Source organism: Lipophrys pholis (genome assembly GCF_963383615.2).
Source record: "Lipophrys pholis genome assembly, chromosome: 6".
In the NCBI taxonomy this organism is placed as follows: domain Eukaryota; kingdom Metazoa; phylum Chordata; class Actinopteri; order Blenniiformes; family Blenniidae; genus Lipophrys; species Lipophrys pholis.
Window position 1 is genome coordinate 23,623,406 of NC_137629.1, and position 12,765 is coordinate 23,636,170.

At 43.6% G+C, this 12,765-nt stretch overlaps 1 protein-coding gene across 1 annotated transcript in view; it reads left to right on the plus strand.

Moving 5' to 3' along the window:
* Window positions 1-280: 280 nt before the first annotated feature.
* gabrb2a (gamma-aminobutyric acid type A receptor subunit beta2a) overlaps window positions 281-12,765 on the plus strand; it is a gene marked incomplete at its 5' end in the record, with an annotated part of 33,578 nt that continues 21,093 nt past the window's right edge. The window contains 4 exons of the mRNA XM_080465359.1: window positions 281-354; window positions 489-589; window positions 1,010-1,077; window positions 12,407-12,627. Of these exons, the coding sequence (XP_080321485.1) occupies window positions 281-354; window positions 489-589; window positions 1,010-1,077; window positions 12,407-12,627 (464 nt within the window). The remainder of the gene's footprint in view (window positions 355-488; window positions 590-1,009; window positions 1,078-12,406; window positions 12,628-12,765) is intronic.

The window sequence follows — 12,765 nt, forward strand, 5'->3', positions numbered from 1 at the left end:
CAAAAAAAAAAAAAAAAAAAAAAAGGACACATAAAATCGCCAGCGTTGTTGTTTTTTCACTCCTGGCATAGCTGCTTGTTTCTTCATTACGCACATTCACTTGTCCCTTTAATATTTTTCTCTGCAATGGAAACTGCTCATCCACCATCATCAGTCTCCACTCTTTGATCTTGGGCTGGTTGCACGCATGCGCCCCTCATTGGCTCCTCTGCACCGTCTGGAGTAAGTTGGATGTGCGCGTTCCTCACTCGCATCCCGAACCGCCTCAAAAACTGTTGCGATGGGGAGGATCAGGAAAAACCACATTGGGATTTTGACTTTTTCCTTACTGATGTCTTTTGTCGTGGCTCAAAGGTAATGTCGCCTGGATGATTTCCATCCCCTCCTCGTCCTCCTGTCTTTTGCATGTCATGTATCCTTCTGTTAAAGCGTGCCAAGGGTGTGATATTAATAAGCTGTTTTGCGTTGCACCACCTTTTTCTCCCCAGCGCCAAGGATATCAAAGATCCGAGCAATATGCCTCTGGTAAAAGAAACAGTGGACAGACTGATGAAAGGATACGACATTCGGTTGAGGCCAGATTTCGGAGGTAACAAGCAAACCGAAAAACGGGAATGTCATGTTTTCACGCCCTCCTGACGCGCAATACCTGCTTAATGAATCGCAAAATCTGCTTTAATTTACATAATCATCCCTTCACAGTCAAACAGGCCTTTCCAATTAAAAGCTGGGGGGGAGATGATGCGCATATTTCATTTGATGAGAGGCTTCTTAACGTGATCGATACCGCTCATCAATGTTTGATTACTCCGCCAAATAAACGAAATTAACACCATTTAAGCTCATCTGGGTGTCCGAACGTGAAGATTTCTTGCGAGGCTTGGTGATGCATAAGCCTCCTGTAGATCGGAGAGGGATCTGTGTTGGCGTCACGAATTTGTTAAATTCAGGCTTCATGATGAGAGAATAATTCACATCTTCCGTGTTTAACGCAGCTTTTCCTTCACAGGTGCGCCAGTGGCCGTGGGAATGAATATAGACATAGCCAGCATAGACATGGTCTCTGAAGTCAATATGGTAGGTGAATGTTTTTATTTTTTTATTTTTTTATTTTTTTGTCTTTCTCCTTTTATCATCGCCCCGCTTAATGCTGCCAATTGCGCCCGATGCGGCCAAACCTCTGAAGTGGGCTACTTATTGTCACGGGTCAGTGTGGGAGATCGTATGCGAGAGAGTAAATGGTCAATGCATTTCACTCGAATCGATAGAAAAGGAGAAAGAGAAAAATGTGAAGGCTTCCGTTCCCCTCAAACATCATCGCCATCCTCGTCTCAGTCTCCGCATTTGCAGCTCTGGTGTGTTGCTGCATTTGAATTCAAAACACACACTCACTGGCGCACTCGGACGCACAGCCCCGGCTGCGCGCACGGAGGGCTGCTGCTTCTTTGTGTGTGTGTGCGTGTGTGCGCGTGTGTGTGTGTGTGTGTGTGTGTGTGCGCGTGCGACTGCTTCACGTTGTCAAGCCTCGGTGGTGTAATTTTGTTGACACGCACGCACGCTCACACACACGCACCACCCTCCCTTTCCCCTCCAAACCTTCCTTGCAGTTACCAACAAAATGGATAAAAAAAAAAAAAAAACCCAAAACATCCCCGCTCCTCCAAAAGAAGCATCTCTTCGTCATTTTTCATTCTCGAAGCATCCGTGTCAGTCAGCGATCACATCATCACCGTTTGAAAAACATTCTTATAGGAATGTGAGAGACAGCAAAATAACCCAAAATCAAAAAAAAAAAAAAAAAAGAAAAGAGGGGGTGGGGGGTGGTGGTGTTGGGCTCTGGTGCGCAAACTTGAACTTAATGCACGACTTGGAGGGAACAGGGGGAAAAGTTCAGCAGCCCATGCAAGAGCACCACCTATCGATCCGTGTGACAGGCGCACCGACCGACTGCAGCCCTCAAGATCCTGACAGCAGTCTCATGCAGTGCTGCTGGGAAGCCTTTCACACGTTTCTTGCGTTTGAATATGATGGCTTTCCTCGTGGATTTTTTTTTTTAATGGATTCACAAGAATAATAAGCTCCATCCGTGAACGAGTTCAGAGTATGAGAAAGAAACATATCCAAAGACAGCCTCTCCATGGATCAACATAATAGCAATGTTATATAAGAGCATACTTTTCCCACTAGCAGTGGAAGGGTGTGTGTTTTCTATTAATAACTGAGTCGCTTTTAAAGTTGATGTTGGGTTAATTTTGCCTTTCAGATTTGAATTTGTCATGTTGTGTAATAACCTGTGTGTCTGAAGGCCATTTTGAGAAGTCCCGAGTGGTGGGTTTGTTTTTTTTAGTTTTTTGGGGGGAAATACTGATGTGAGTTTTCTTTGGGTGAGGAGAAGCTCTGAATGGTCTGAGCTTCTCCTTTGATTCCTTTGATGGAAATGATTTATTTTGGTGGAGGATGCTGCGAGAACGGAAGTGCCTTGGGGGTCCGGAGAGATTTGAAATAGAAACCCCTCACTGGCTTTCACCTCTCCCTCTCTCTCTCTCTCTCTCTCTCTCTCTCTCTGACTGTGACTCTGGGCTCAGCAGCCATGTAGCCATGTAATCCACCTCTGCCTCAATCCAAAGGGTTATCTTACTTAAGATCTCGGCATCTATGCAAGCATTCATCTGGAAAAAAAACACTGCTTCATACATCCGTGTGTGTGTGTGTCTGTAACAAAACACAAAACTGAGCACAAACAGTGAATGGCCACTGACGTCATGCAACTCCCCGTGGCTATGAGAGAGCATTCATCTCACTCATTTCTCAGAAAAGCTCTCTCCCTGCCAGATTTGCACAAGGCGTCTCTCTGACATGGCAGGCATATTTCGACAAAGAAAGTTAAAAGAAAATGTAAAATCAAATAACCCCCTCACAGTCGTCGCACTTTCCTGTTACCTTGTGAAAAATCTCCTTAAAACTTATATAACAGGTTAGAATCTCCTCCTCCGTTACCGATGTCCAGCTCTCTTTGGCGCAATACAGGATAACAGCGGTTGACGAGATTGATCTAAGAGGGATCAATAATATCACCGTGCAGCCTGATCACGAGGATGGAGTCGGTGACCTGTGCTTGGTGCAGAGCTGCTTTGATCTTCCTCATCAGGGGCAGCTGCTTTTAAGATTAAAGTGCCGAGAGGGAGAACAACACGGAGAGGCGAGATATAAACCGTGGAAGGCAGCGGAGAGCAGGGTGGGAGAGAGGTGAAGGTTACCGTGATCGGTTTCACTGCGTCCTCTAATGGAACAAGCTGAGGAGAAGTTACTGCAGACCTCAGTGTTGTCACAGAAGACCTGCAGTGTGTAACACCCACAAAACAGCTTCACTGTGGCTTTGAATGTGGAAAGAGCAAAACAAAACATTCTTTATTGACGTCTTCATTTATATGTATGTTCTTTATTGGCCTGTTAAATATCAAAAATACTAGAAAGCTAAATTATCTGTGTGGCAATAACATCCCATCAAATGAAAACATTCCCAGTGCTTCTTATGCTTTTTTATTCACATAGTCCAAAAAAAGTTAACACTGTGGATACTGCAGAAACCTGTGAAAGACATGTGCAGGTATTTTAAAGCAATATTGAGCTTAAGTGACATTCCTGTGCATGTTGCCTGAAATCAGTAAATCAGAGATTAAGCTTCTATCGTAACTATTTATTGAATAGAAAATACAATGAAAGATAAAAGAAAGGAATTTAAATCTCAAAGTAAATTAAACAGAAAGCTTTAGACCAGACTTATTGTATGCTTCATTTTCTTATTTTGACCTTGAGGATCTGTATTTAGGATTGTTCTAAATATATAGTGTTGTTCTAGCTTATTAGCTGCATTGAAGAAGCAGGAATTGAATTAAACATTGAAGCCAAAGACAAATGTCTAACCTGATATTCATGCTGACGGTGGAAAGTAACAATGTCATGTGCACCCTCTTCACAAAGAGAAGGAATCACAAACAGAAACTGAACACTGAACACTGGCAGCCTCTATTTTCCATCAGTTTTATGTGACATCCAAGCTTCAGTTATAGGACCCCCAATGTAAGCCCCTTGAATATGAATATGAAACAACGACAAACAGCTTTCCTAATTGAATTTGGAGGCTGCAAAGACAGCAGCTCCGCAACTACAACCACACGTAAAGTGTCAACCGGATGAAATATTAACTAAACCTTATTAGTTTCATAATTGGAATGAGTTACTTGCTTGCTTCTGCCAAAATAGTGGTGTTACTTTGTGTTTCTTTATGAGGTGTTGATCTCAACACGATGGCGACTTTGTTGACGTATTATGTTGAAAATGATGATCTACGTATAAAAATCGAACTACTCTGTAAAACCAGCTACTATTGCAAGTTTCCAAAATTAAATAAGAACCATTGTATGCGTTTGTAAAGTTGAAAGCTGATGAGATGTAAAAAATCTGCACTCCAAAGAATAACTGTTCCCATTTGGATAAAGGCTGAAACTTGAGTGTTGTGTAGATCTTTGGTTTGTAATTTTCCTGCATTAAATGCAGATATAGTTTGTTTTGAAGAAAGTAAAAAAAAGACAGTAGAAATTACCATGCGTGATCGCTTGCGTAATAAATGATGAGGTGAAAAAGACAGATTTTAAAGTCCCATATTTAAAGGCTCATATGTATGAATAGACCTATCCAGGAAATGTGGAGATCCTTGTAAAGGTGTAGAATAAGTTGAGAAAATTCTAGTTAGCACTGGCTTTGATATGACCAGATCCTAGTCAGGACAAAACTCTTCTTCTGAAGCTCATTCTCTTCCAAATTGTTTCTTTTCTGTACGATAAAACCAATCAAGTACGTCCCAGTTATGCCCGATGAACACAGTGTGTGAACCTGGAGGAAAATGGAGGAAGCTGCTGTGTGAAGTGGAAGAAATGTGAGTGGATTCTCGCTCAGTGTTTGTGTGCCGGCCTGCCATCACTGTGGTGTGCAGGACGGGGCTGTAGACAGCTGCTCGCTCCTCTAATTAAAGATAAAAATGCCTCTGGTGGAGAATGAACTCTGCATTTTGGTCGAGGCTGACTGAAGCCATTGTGGCATTTTTGTTCTCTGCTCACATGAAGGGCATGACGGTTGTTAAAGTGCTGTTTGACTATGCAATGGGATTTGTAGTTTTCTCTCTCGAATGCTCGTGCAGGCGGTTCACATGTGGACGTGCCATGCTGGAGTTTATATTTGTGTGTGTGTGTGTGTGTGTGTGTCTGTATGTAATTCTGTGTGATCCACCTTGTTGGCCCGTTGAGGCTCAAAGGTCAGCCATGTTGTCGGGCAATAAGATTGTGCAGGTCAGTCAGCGCTGTGGAAGCAGCCTCGCCTGCATGACATTACAAATGTGCTATTTTGAGAGGGAAGTGTCCTCCGAGTCCGAGGTGTGACCACACATCCACGCTGGGTGGGCTGTGCTGAGTCACTAGGGTTAGTGCAAAATATGGCACAGATATGATCCCATGGCAGAGACCCCCCCCCCCCCACTCCGCTGTTTATCTGTGTCTGTCTGTCTGCCTGCCTGTCTGTTGCCGACATCTCGCTCCATCACTCATCTCCCTCACTTAGCAGCTGAACTCCCATTTGCATAATGCTGTTTGTTTTCGCTGAAATCACAGATCCAGGAACCGAACCTCGGTTACGGTGCATTTAAAAGTGTTCTGCACACAGCCAGTGCAGCTGATTAAATACAAGTCGAGTCTGTTGTCTCAGCGATGCATCAGTGCTGCATAATAATGTCTTCAGCATGCGATCCATATGTTGTGTACGGCCACAGTGTGCACTGCGAGGCAGGAACGAGGAAGGACGTAAATGAATATTTTCACTCCTCTTCGTTTCTCCTTCCCGCTTGGTAATTACATGTAGAATACCTGAGGTTGGTGGTTGTTAAGAGGCGCTGCCTGTACTATAATACTCTCCTCTGAATGTTAATTAGCTGGCTGTGAATTAAAAGATTTAAACAAACCAGCTGTGGTGACTTTTGGGATGGAGGAATTAGTGGGGCGTGAGCGTTCCCTTTATTAAGATCATTATCCCGACAAGCACTGGTTTCTTTATGTGAGTGAGGGGATCCGGCCGTCAGATAATTGGGGCCGGTGACCGGGGGCTGGAGGGGGGGTTGGGTGTGTGTGTGTGTGCGTGCGTGTGTGTGTGTGTGTGTGTGTGTGTGTGTGTGTGTGTGTGTGTGGTGGTGGCGGTGAGGAGACACATCAGGCTTGGCATTGACCGTGCATCCTCTAGGAGAAACGCTGTTTCTTGTGTCTGTGAATTAGCAACCATTTTGATCTTGTTTGTCCAAACTGATCCTGTTCCATTTTATTTTCAGCTCGTGGAAAATAAGCTTGTGTTATTTTTACTCAGTGTTGCCATGACAACGCAGCCTCTTTTTTTTTGTGTAGATCTAGGGAAGTCAAGGAAAAGCAAATAAGGCTTCCCCCCCCCCCCCTCAGGATTTAAAAAAAAATATATATAAATCCAGGTGAAGAATTCTCAGTGTTTGTTAGTTTACCACCTTTGCTGGAATTTTTTTGACGCGACCTGAAATTTCTCCGAGTGTTCCCGCATATCTGCAACGTGGCTGTGCTTAATGTTTGCTCAGTGTACCACTCAGTGACTTCACATAGTGTATGAAATGGCAGAAATCTGTGAAAAGCCTCATCCAACATCCAACCAAGGTTATATACAACAGAAATGTCTTTATGAAAGTCAACAAAGGAAAAAAAACAGCAGATGTGAGAAGCTCGATCCTGCAGATGTTCCTTACATTCAATCACCATTTGACAAGGTCTGCCCCTCTAAGTTTTTTTTAACAAAATCCCTAATAAAAAACCCCACAAAACAAACAAACACATAAATTTCCATTAATTTGAATATTTAAAGACAAGAAATAATTTCCTCTCTTGTTCATCCGCTGCTGCTTTGATTCCGCCCGCTCTGTTTGCTCTGCTGAGCTTTCTCAAAAGCTTAAGACGAGGATGCAGGTTGTCCAGAACAATGTCATTAGTTATGCTGAGTGGACGCACTGAGTAACAGATTAATATGGTCAGCGGCATAATTACAGCACGAGAACAACACTTAATCCTGCAGCTTCCTTACATGCATGCTGGGCTCTGCGCTTAATATTTGGTTCATGGTGCTTTATTAAACCGAAGATAAAAAAGCCACTTTCAATAAAACCACAATTGCTCCACGGCTGAGAGTAAAATCCTGCGAAGAAAGAATTTCAATGTTTACAGAGTTTAAAAATGTCTTGTGTTCCATTTCACTTTCTAAAGGGCTCTCACTCAAAGAGGTTTTAATGTTTTTAACCCTAAATCATATTTCTCTTCTTCTCAATCTACATCTCAATCAAATCTCTTGCATTTGTGATTAAAGATATAACTAATGAGATGTATTGGCTGTCACTTGTACAGTGCATAAGATGAATGCATCAATTAGCTGTACAGGCGGGGAATAGGAAACACCTTACACAAGCAAAGGGGACAGCAATGATGCTGTTTATGTTATTATATGCAAGACTAAAAGAAAAACACTAATTGTAAATATTTGCACAGCCATACTCGCCTGATAGAAGGGAGGAAAAAAAAAATCCTTCCTACATTTGTGAATTGTGCTTTCACATATGCAACTGACCAATTCTAATCAATAAGATTGAATTCATTAAATGAAGATTTTCAGTTTTTCTCGTTCAGTTTGCATTTTGCTGCAGTTATCAACGCGTCTCCCTGCAAAGTCTCACATCAAGAGCAGCAGTTTTAGCGAGCGGTTTGTCATCGTCTTCATCGCGGTCAGTGTGGGAAACAAAAATCAGCGCATCCTCAAACAGGGCGTGAGTTAGCCAGCGCCATTAAAAGCCTTTAATGTGCTGATGACTCCCTTAATGGTTCTGTCAGGCGCTTTCTCTCAGTGAGGCTAAGTAGCTGAAAAATGACCCATTTGAAAGAGAGTCATAAAGGCGTCCATGCTGCCACCTCCCTCAGGACGTGCATGGCCGACAGCTCATTCAGAATGCACCAACTCCCTCCTTGACCCCTTAATATTTAATCTGAAGCCTGTACTTAAACACGGAGAACACATCAAATGAACAAACCCAGCTCTGGCCAGCCGATGACGCTGTGCGTGTTCTCCAGCTTGTAGGTGGGGAGCGGACCGACGAGGGGCCCCGCGTGACGTGTGCAGACGAGCTCGTTACTGCCCAAATGTCGACTCGTCTCCTCGCAGCACAGAGGACTTTGTTGTTATCAGCAGATTCTTCCCTGCTTGTGGCGGCGCGCTCGGCAGCAGGGCACCGCACATGAAAGTGTTAGCAATATGGTGGATGTCTGCTCTGTCCACTAAAGCTGCAGGGAGAGGAGGCAGCAGCACACAGAGCAACACTTGATGCATCTGTTTTATTTTTTCTTAAACTAGTCCTCGGTGTTTTCTATGGCGCTAGGTTAATTGTTATTATGATGACCGAAATGAAACTACATCATATACGTATGATGAGGTATCAGGTGAAATCTGGGCTAATAGCGAAACAGTTAAAGTTAAAATCAGCCTCCTGCGGTCTGTAGCATATGTCTTTACTCCCCCCCACCCCCTCCCTCACTATGACTTTCATTATGATAATATTTTGTCAGCAATAAAGCAGTTTAGCGAGCCATCACTGATCTATCAGCTGAGCATTGTTGCCATGTGCTGACCAGTTTTAACATTCAGACTTGTGTTATGTCCTTTACTAACACGACAATCCCCAGTGAACAAATTATCGGCATTATTGAAAAATTTACATTAATGTCTTTGGCATTATTACATTTTGCAAGGTCACCTCCAGGGCTGGATGGATTCACTTTGGTAAAGTAGTTTTGTCATGTTTGATACTCCTGGTCTGATTTGACTCTCAGTCCAGTAAGAGAAACTGCACATTAGATGGTAAACAGATCAGAGGCCAAAGCTCTTGGTAACTACTAACTCAGAAATAAACAAAGAGGAAGGCATCCAGTGAAAAACACTAGCCAACTATATTGTGGCAAGTTGCAATGACTTGCAGTGGCGACGTTTTAAAACAGAAATGTCAAATTTTAATTATCTGGAAAAATCTATTTTAATATTTTATTTTGGATTTGTAGTAAAACAAACATGAAGGTGAGCGTTGGTGACGTCGGTTCATAAACATGAAAGGATAAATGTGCTGGTTTCCTTTCTGAAATAAGTAGTAATGCCAGCTGTTTTCTCGATTCCTCCTTTACAAAACAGGCAGCGTGCGTTGTGTTAAACCTTATCCATGTGCAGCTCCGTCCTGTGTCACTTGTGACAGCGGATCTATTTATAATGGAGGACTTGTAACAACTGTAGTCCAACAGATTTCCCAGGGAGAACACAAATGTACTCCATGTCATTCTGTCGGGCTCTTAATGGGGGTTTGTTAGCCCAGAAACAGATCTGCAGCGAGACACTGTCACTGTGCACCCAGCCTTCATGTTTTTTAAGTTTGCCAAGCCTCTTTTCTATCTTTCATTTATGTATTCAGTGCTGTCAGGCCTTTTTTTTTTTTTTTTTTTTTAATGTTGGTGTTCTCCACAAGATGTCTCCCTCACTGATGCTCACTGGGCCGTCTGTGTGATGTTAATGGAGTTTATGAGAAGCGTTTGTGACAAGGACACTGAAGGTCGCTTTGGAGACCGGCACTCCAGCATGGGACGTTCTGACTCGCAGTTTTCTGCAGCGTTTTTTTTCCCCCCAAAATTTATTTTTGGATGCTGAATGCAGCAAAATCCAGCTCACCTGCTTTCTTGTGTCGTTTTGCGTCCTCCCTGTGAGGACTCTGAGACTCAGCCGGAGTTGCTTCCAGGAACCTTCAGAGTAATTTAATCTTAGTCACACATGCAGATTCTCCGTGTCAAAGGAGTTGTCCTCTGCTCTCTATCTATTAAAATAACCCGGTGGTCATGCCTGCAACCCAGCATAGCGCCTTTACCAACCCCCTCATTATAGAACATTGTGTGGTTTTCTTTGAAAAGGGGAAGGTAGCTGTATTTTGTGTCGCTCTCGAGGCTCTAGTGATGTCCAATCCAAGGTAAACGGTCCCATCTGTGAAGCCATAATTGTGGTGCCATTGTGCAGCACCACTAGGAGGCAGCATGCAGGCCCAGGTGTTCTCCGGCCATATCTGTAGTGTTCAGCCCTCCAACGTACACAATGAGGCTCCGTGCATATGCAAAGCCATAACACCAAAATTTTTTGTGTTCAGACATTTTGAGAAATCCCACGGAGAGAAGCTCACCTCACCACTCCCTGGGTCCTGGCTCTCTGTCATGCTGTAAGAGGACATTATAATCACTGTGGGTGTTTTTATTTTGACAATTCGCTTGACAAAAAAAGTTAACTGTAAATCCTTTTAACCTGAAAACATCCGGGGAAAATAGTAACATCCACACACATTCGTGCACATATTAGATGCCAAAAGCTTGATGACAGAGACGAGCGATTTGTAATGATCTTAAATCAGCGAATTGATGGACAGGGAAAAGTAAAAGTGTAGTTTTGGACACAACTCCCAGCTTGTTTTAGATTTTTTTGCCAGTGGGAAAAAGTCATCTGTCATTGAATTAATTTTACAGGACTAAAAGAAATTTAATCTCCTGACTGCTTTAATATTTAATTAATGTGAGAATTTGCAGATTCCCCCTCCGTTTTATGACTGTGAATGATTTACCTTCCTTTAGGAGGTAAAGCATTTGTTTCTTGGATATTTGAATTCACCTTTGGCTTTTCTCACAATGTAAATGACTGATTGTGGAAGATTCAAATGAAAAGTTATGGACACAAACACAAAAAGCCCATAATGAGCACATGATACACTCACACTCATTCGGTCCCCACAACCTTGTTATTGTATCAGCCAAAATGTCAAAGGATGTTCCACTCCTAGAGTCTGTGACAAAACATCAAGGGATTATTTCTGCTGCAAAACAGTCTCACGCTGGCACCACGGGACTCTCGTCCACATTACTTTCTTCATTTTGCTTATTTTGTCTTTGATGCGTTGCTCGCCCCTTGTGTTTCTGTGCTCCGTCAATATGGCGAAGGAGGCTGCTAAAGACGGCGATGTAGCGCCAGATGTACGCCGAGCCGGCAGCAGGCAGCAGCTAACGATCCCAGAGGCGATAGAGATATCCAATCGACAGGCTGATAATGAGACGGAGAGGGAGTGAGTGCAAGAGGAGACTTCAGTGGGAACTCTTGAAAAATGGGATAAGAATACAGCTGTCCTCGCTTGACTTTCCATTCTTGAAAAAAAAAAAAAAATCAACGTGACAGCAGCTCGTGTATTTTTAGATGCCCTTTTTATACGCAATGTTTTGGTCGCATACACTGCATGCAAAGAAAGATATGAGTGTAGCAGTAAATGTGGCTATTGCTTTGCAGTGTCACGCCAATGTGTAATGGGGGGGGGGGGGGGGGGGGGGCGGAAACATAGAAACATAGTGATAAGTAATGATGGCTGCTTGGAGTGAAAGCTCAAGGGCCTTGTTTCACAGACCGTATTTTTTTAATTTGTTTTCCCACTCACTGATTGCACTGCAATACACTGTAACCAAGCAGATCCGACTGCAGTGCTGTGTTACTGTGGCTGTGTGGGTGTAAGTCTTTTGTTAAGAGTGAGAAGTAGAGAAAAGACACAGAGGGAATGAGAGGAGGGGAGGTACAGTTTACCGCCACATTCCCGAGCATGTGTAAAAACAAACTGTACAGTATAAATACTGTTCTGAACCCCCCGCTAAGGTTAAATCTGGAAGACTCTCCTGAATCTCCGTAGGTCTGCTTGTTTATTATGCAAAAACCAGACAGCGAAAGAGACAGGGAGGAAGCCCCAGCTGCACAAATCCACTGGCATTTTGCATTAGAGCGAGTATCCTCTCCGCAAAGCAGAAAGTGGCTCCGTTCGCTCAAGTGAAAGCAGATATTTTTAGCAAAAGACAATAGCCAGCCAGCAGAGAAAGCTCCCCTCTGGTTATGGTCACCAAATTAAGTGGGGATAGTTGAATATTAACCCCCCCCAACCTCGGCCATCGTGGCCCCGAGTACCAGCTGTGGCCTTTCAGACCACAGACGACGTTTTGGCTGACCTTCTCAGATGCAGAGTCCATACAACATGCTGTGACAGAGACACATGTTCAGATATGAGCGGGACATGACATGCAGTGATGCTCAATTTGCCGTAAGCAGCTGACACAACAGAGGAAAAAGATCCTCTGAAGATGCAGCCTGCAGACTTTATGAGACAGCGTTAAACATTATTGACCCTCAGCCAATGTTTGGCTTTTATGTCCTGCTTCTAAATGACCCAACCCCCCACTCCCCTTCTTCTGTCCTTCAGGACTACACCTTGACGATGTACTTCCAACAAGCGTGGCGGGACAAGCGTCTGTCCTACTCCGAGATCGCCTACAACCTGACTTTGGATAACCGAGTGGCCGACCAGCTGTGGGTCCCTGACACCTACTTCCTCAACGACAAGAAGTCCTTCGTCCACGGCGTCACGGTCAAAAACAGGATGATCCGTCTCCACCCGGATGGGACTGTGCTTTATGGACTCAGGTAAGCCTTTTACTGCTGCCCTTCTTATCGTGTCATGATTAGAGGATTGATCACGACGCATAATGGAGTAATGTGATTGTTTCTGGCCCGTTGTTTGTGACTGAGTCTTCTTTGATGAAGCCTGAGGAGAATTAAAAC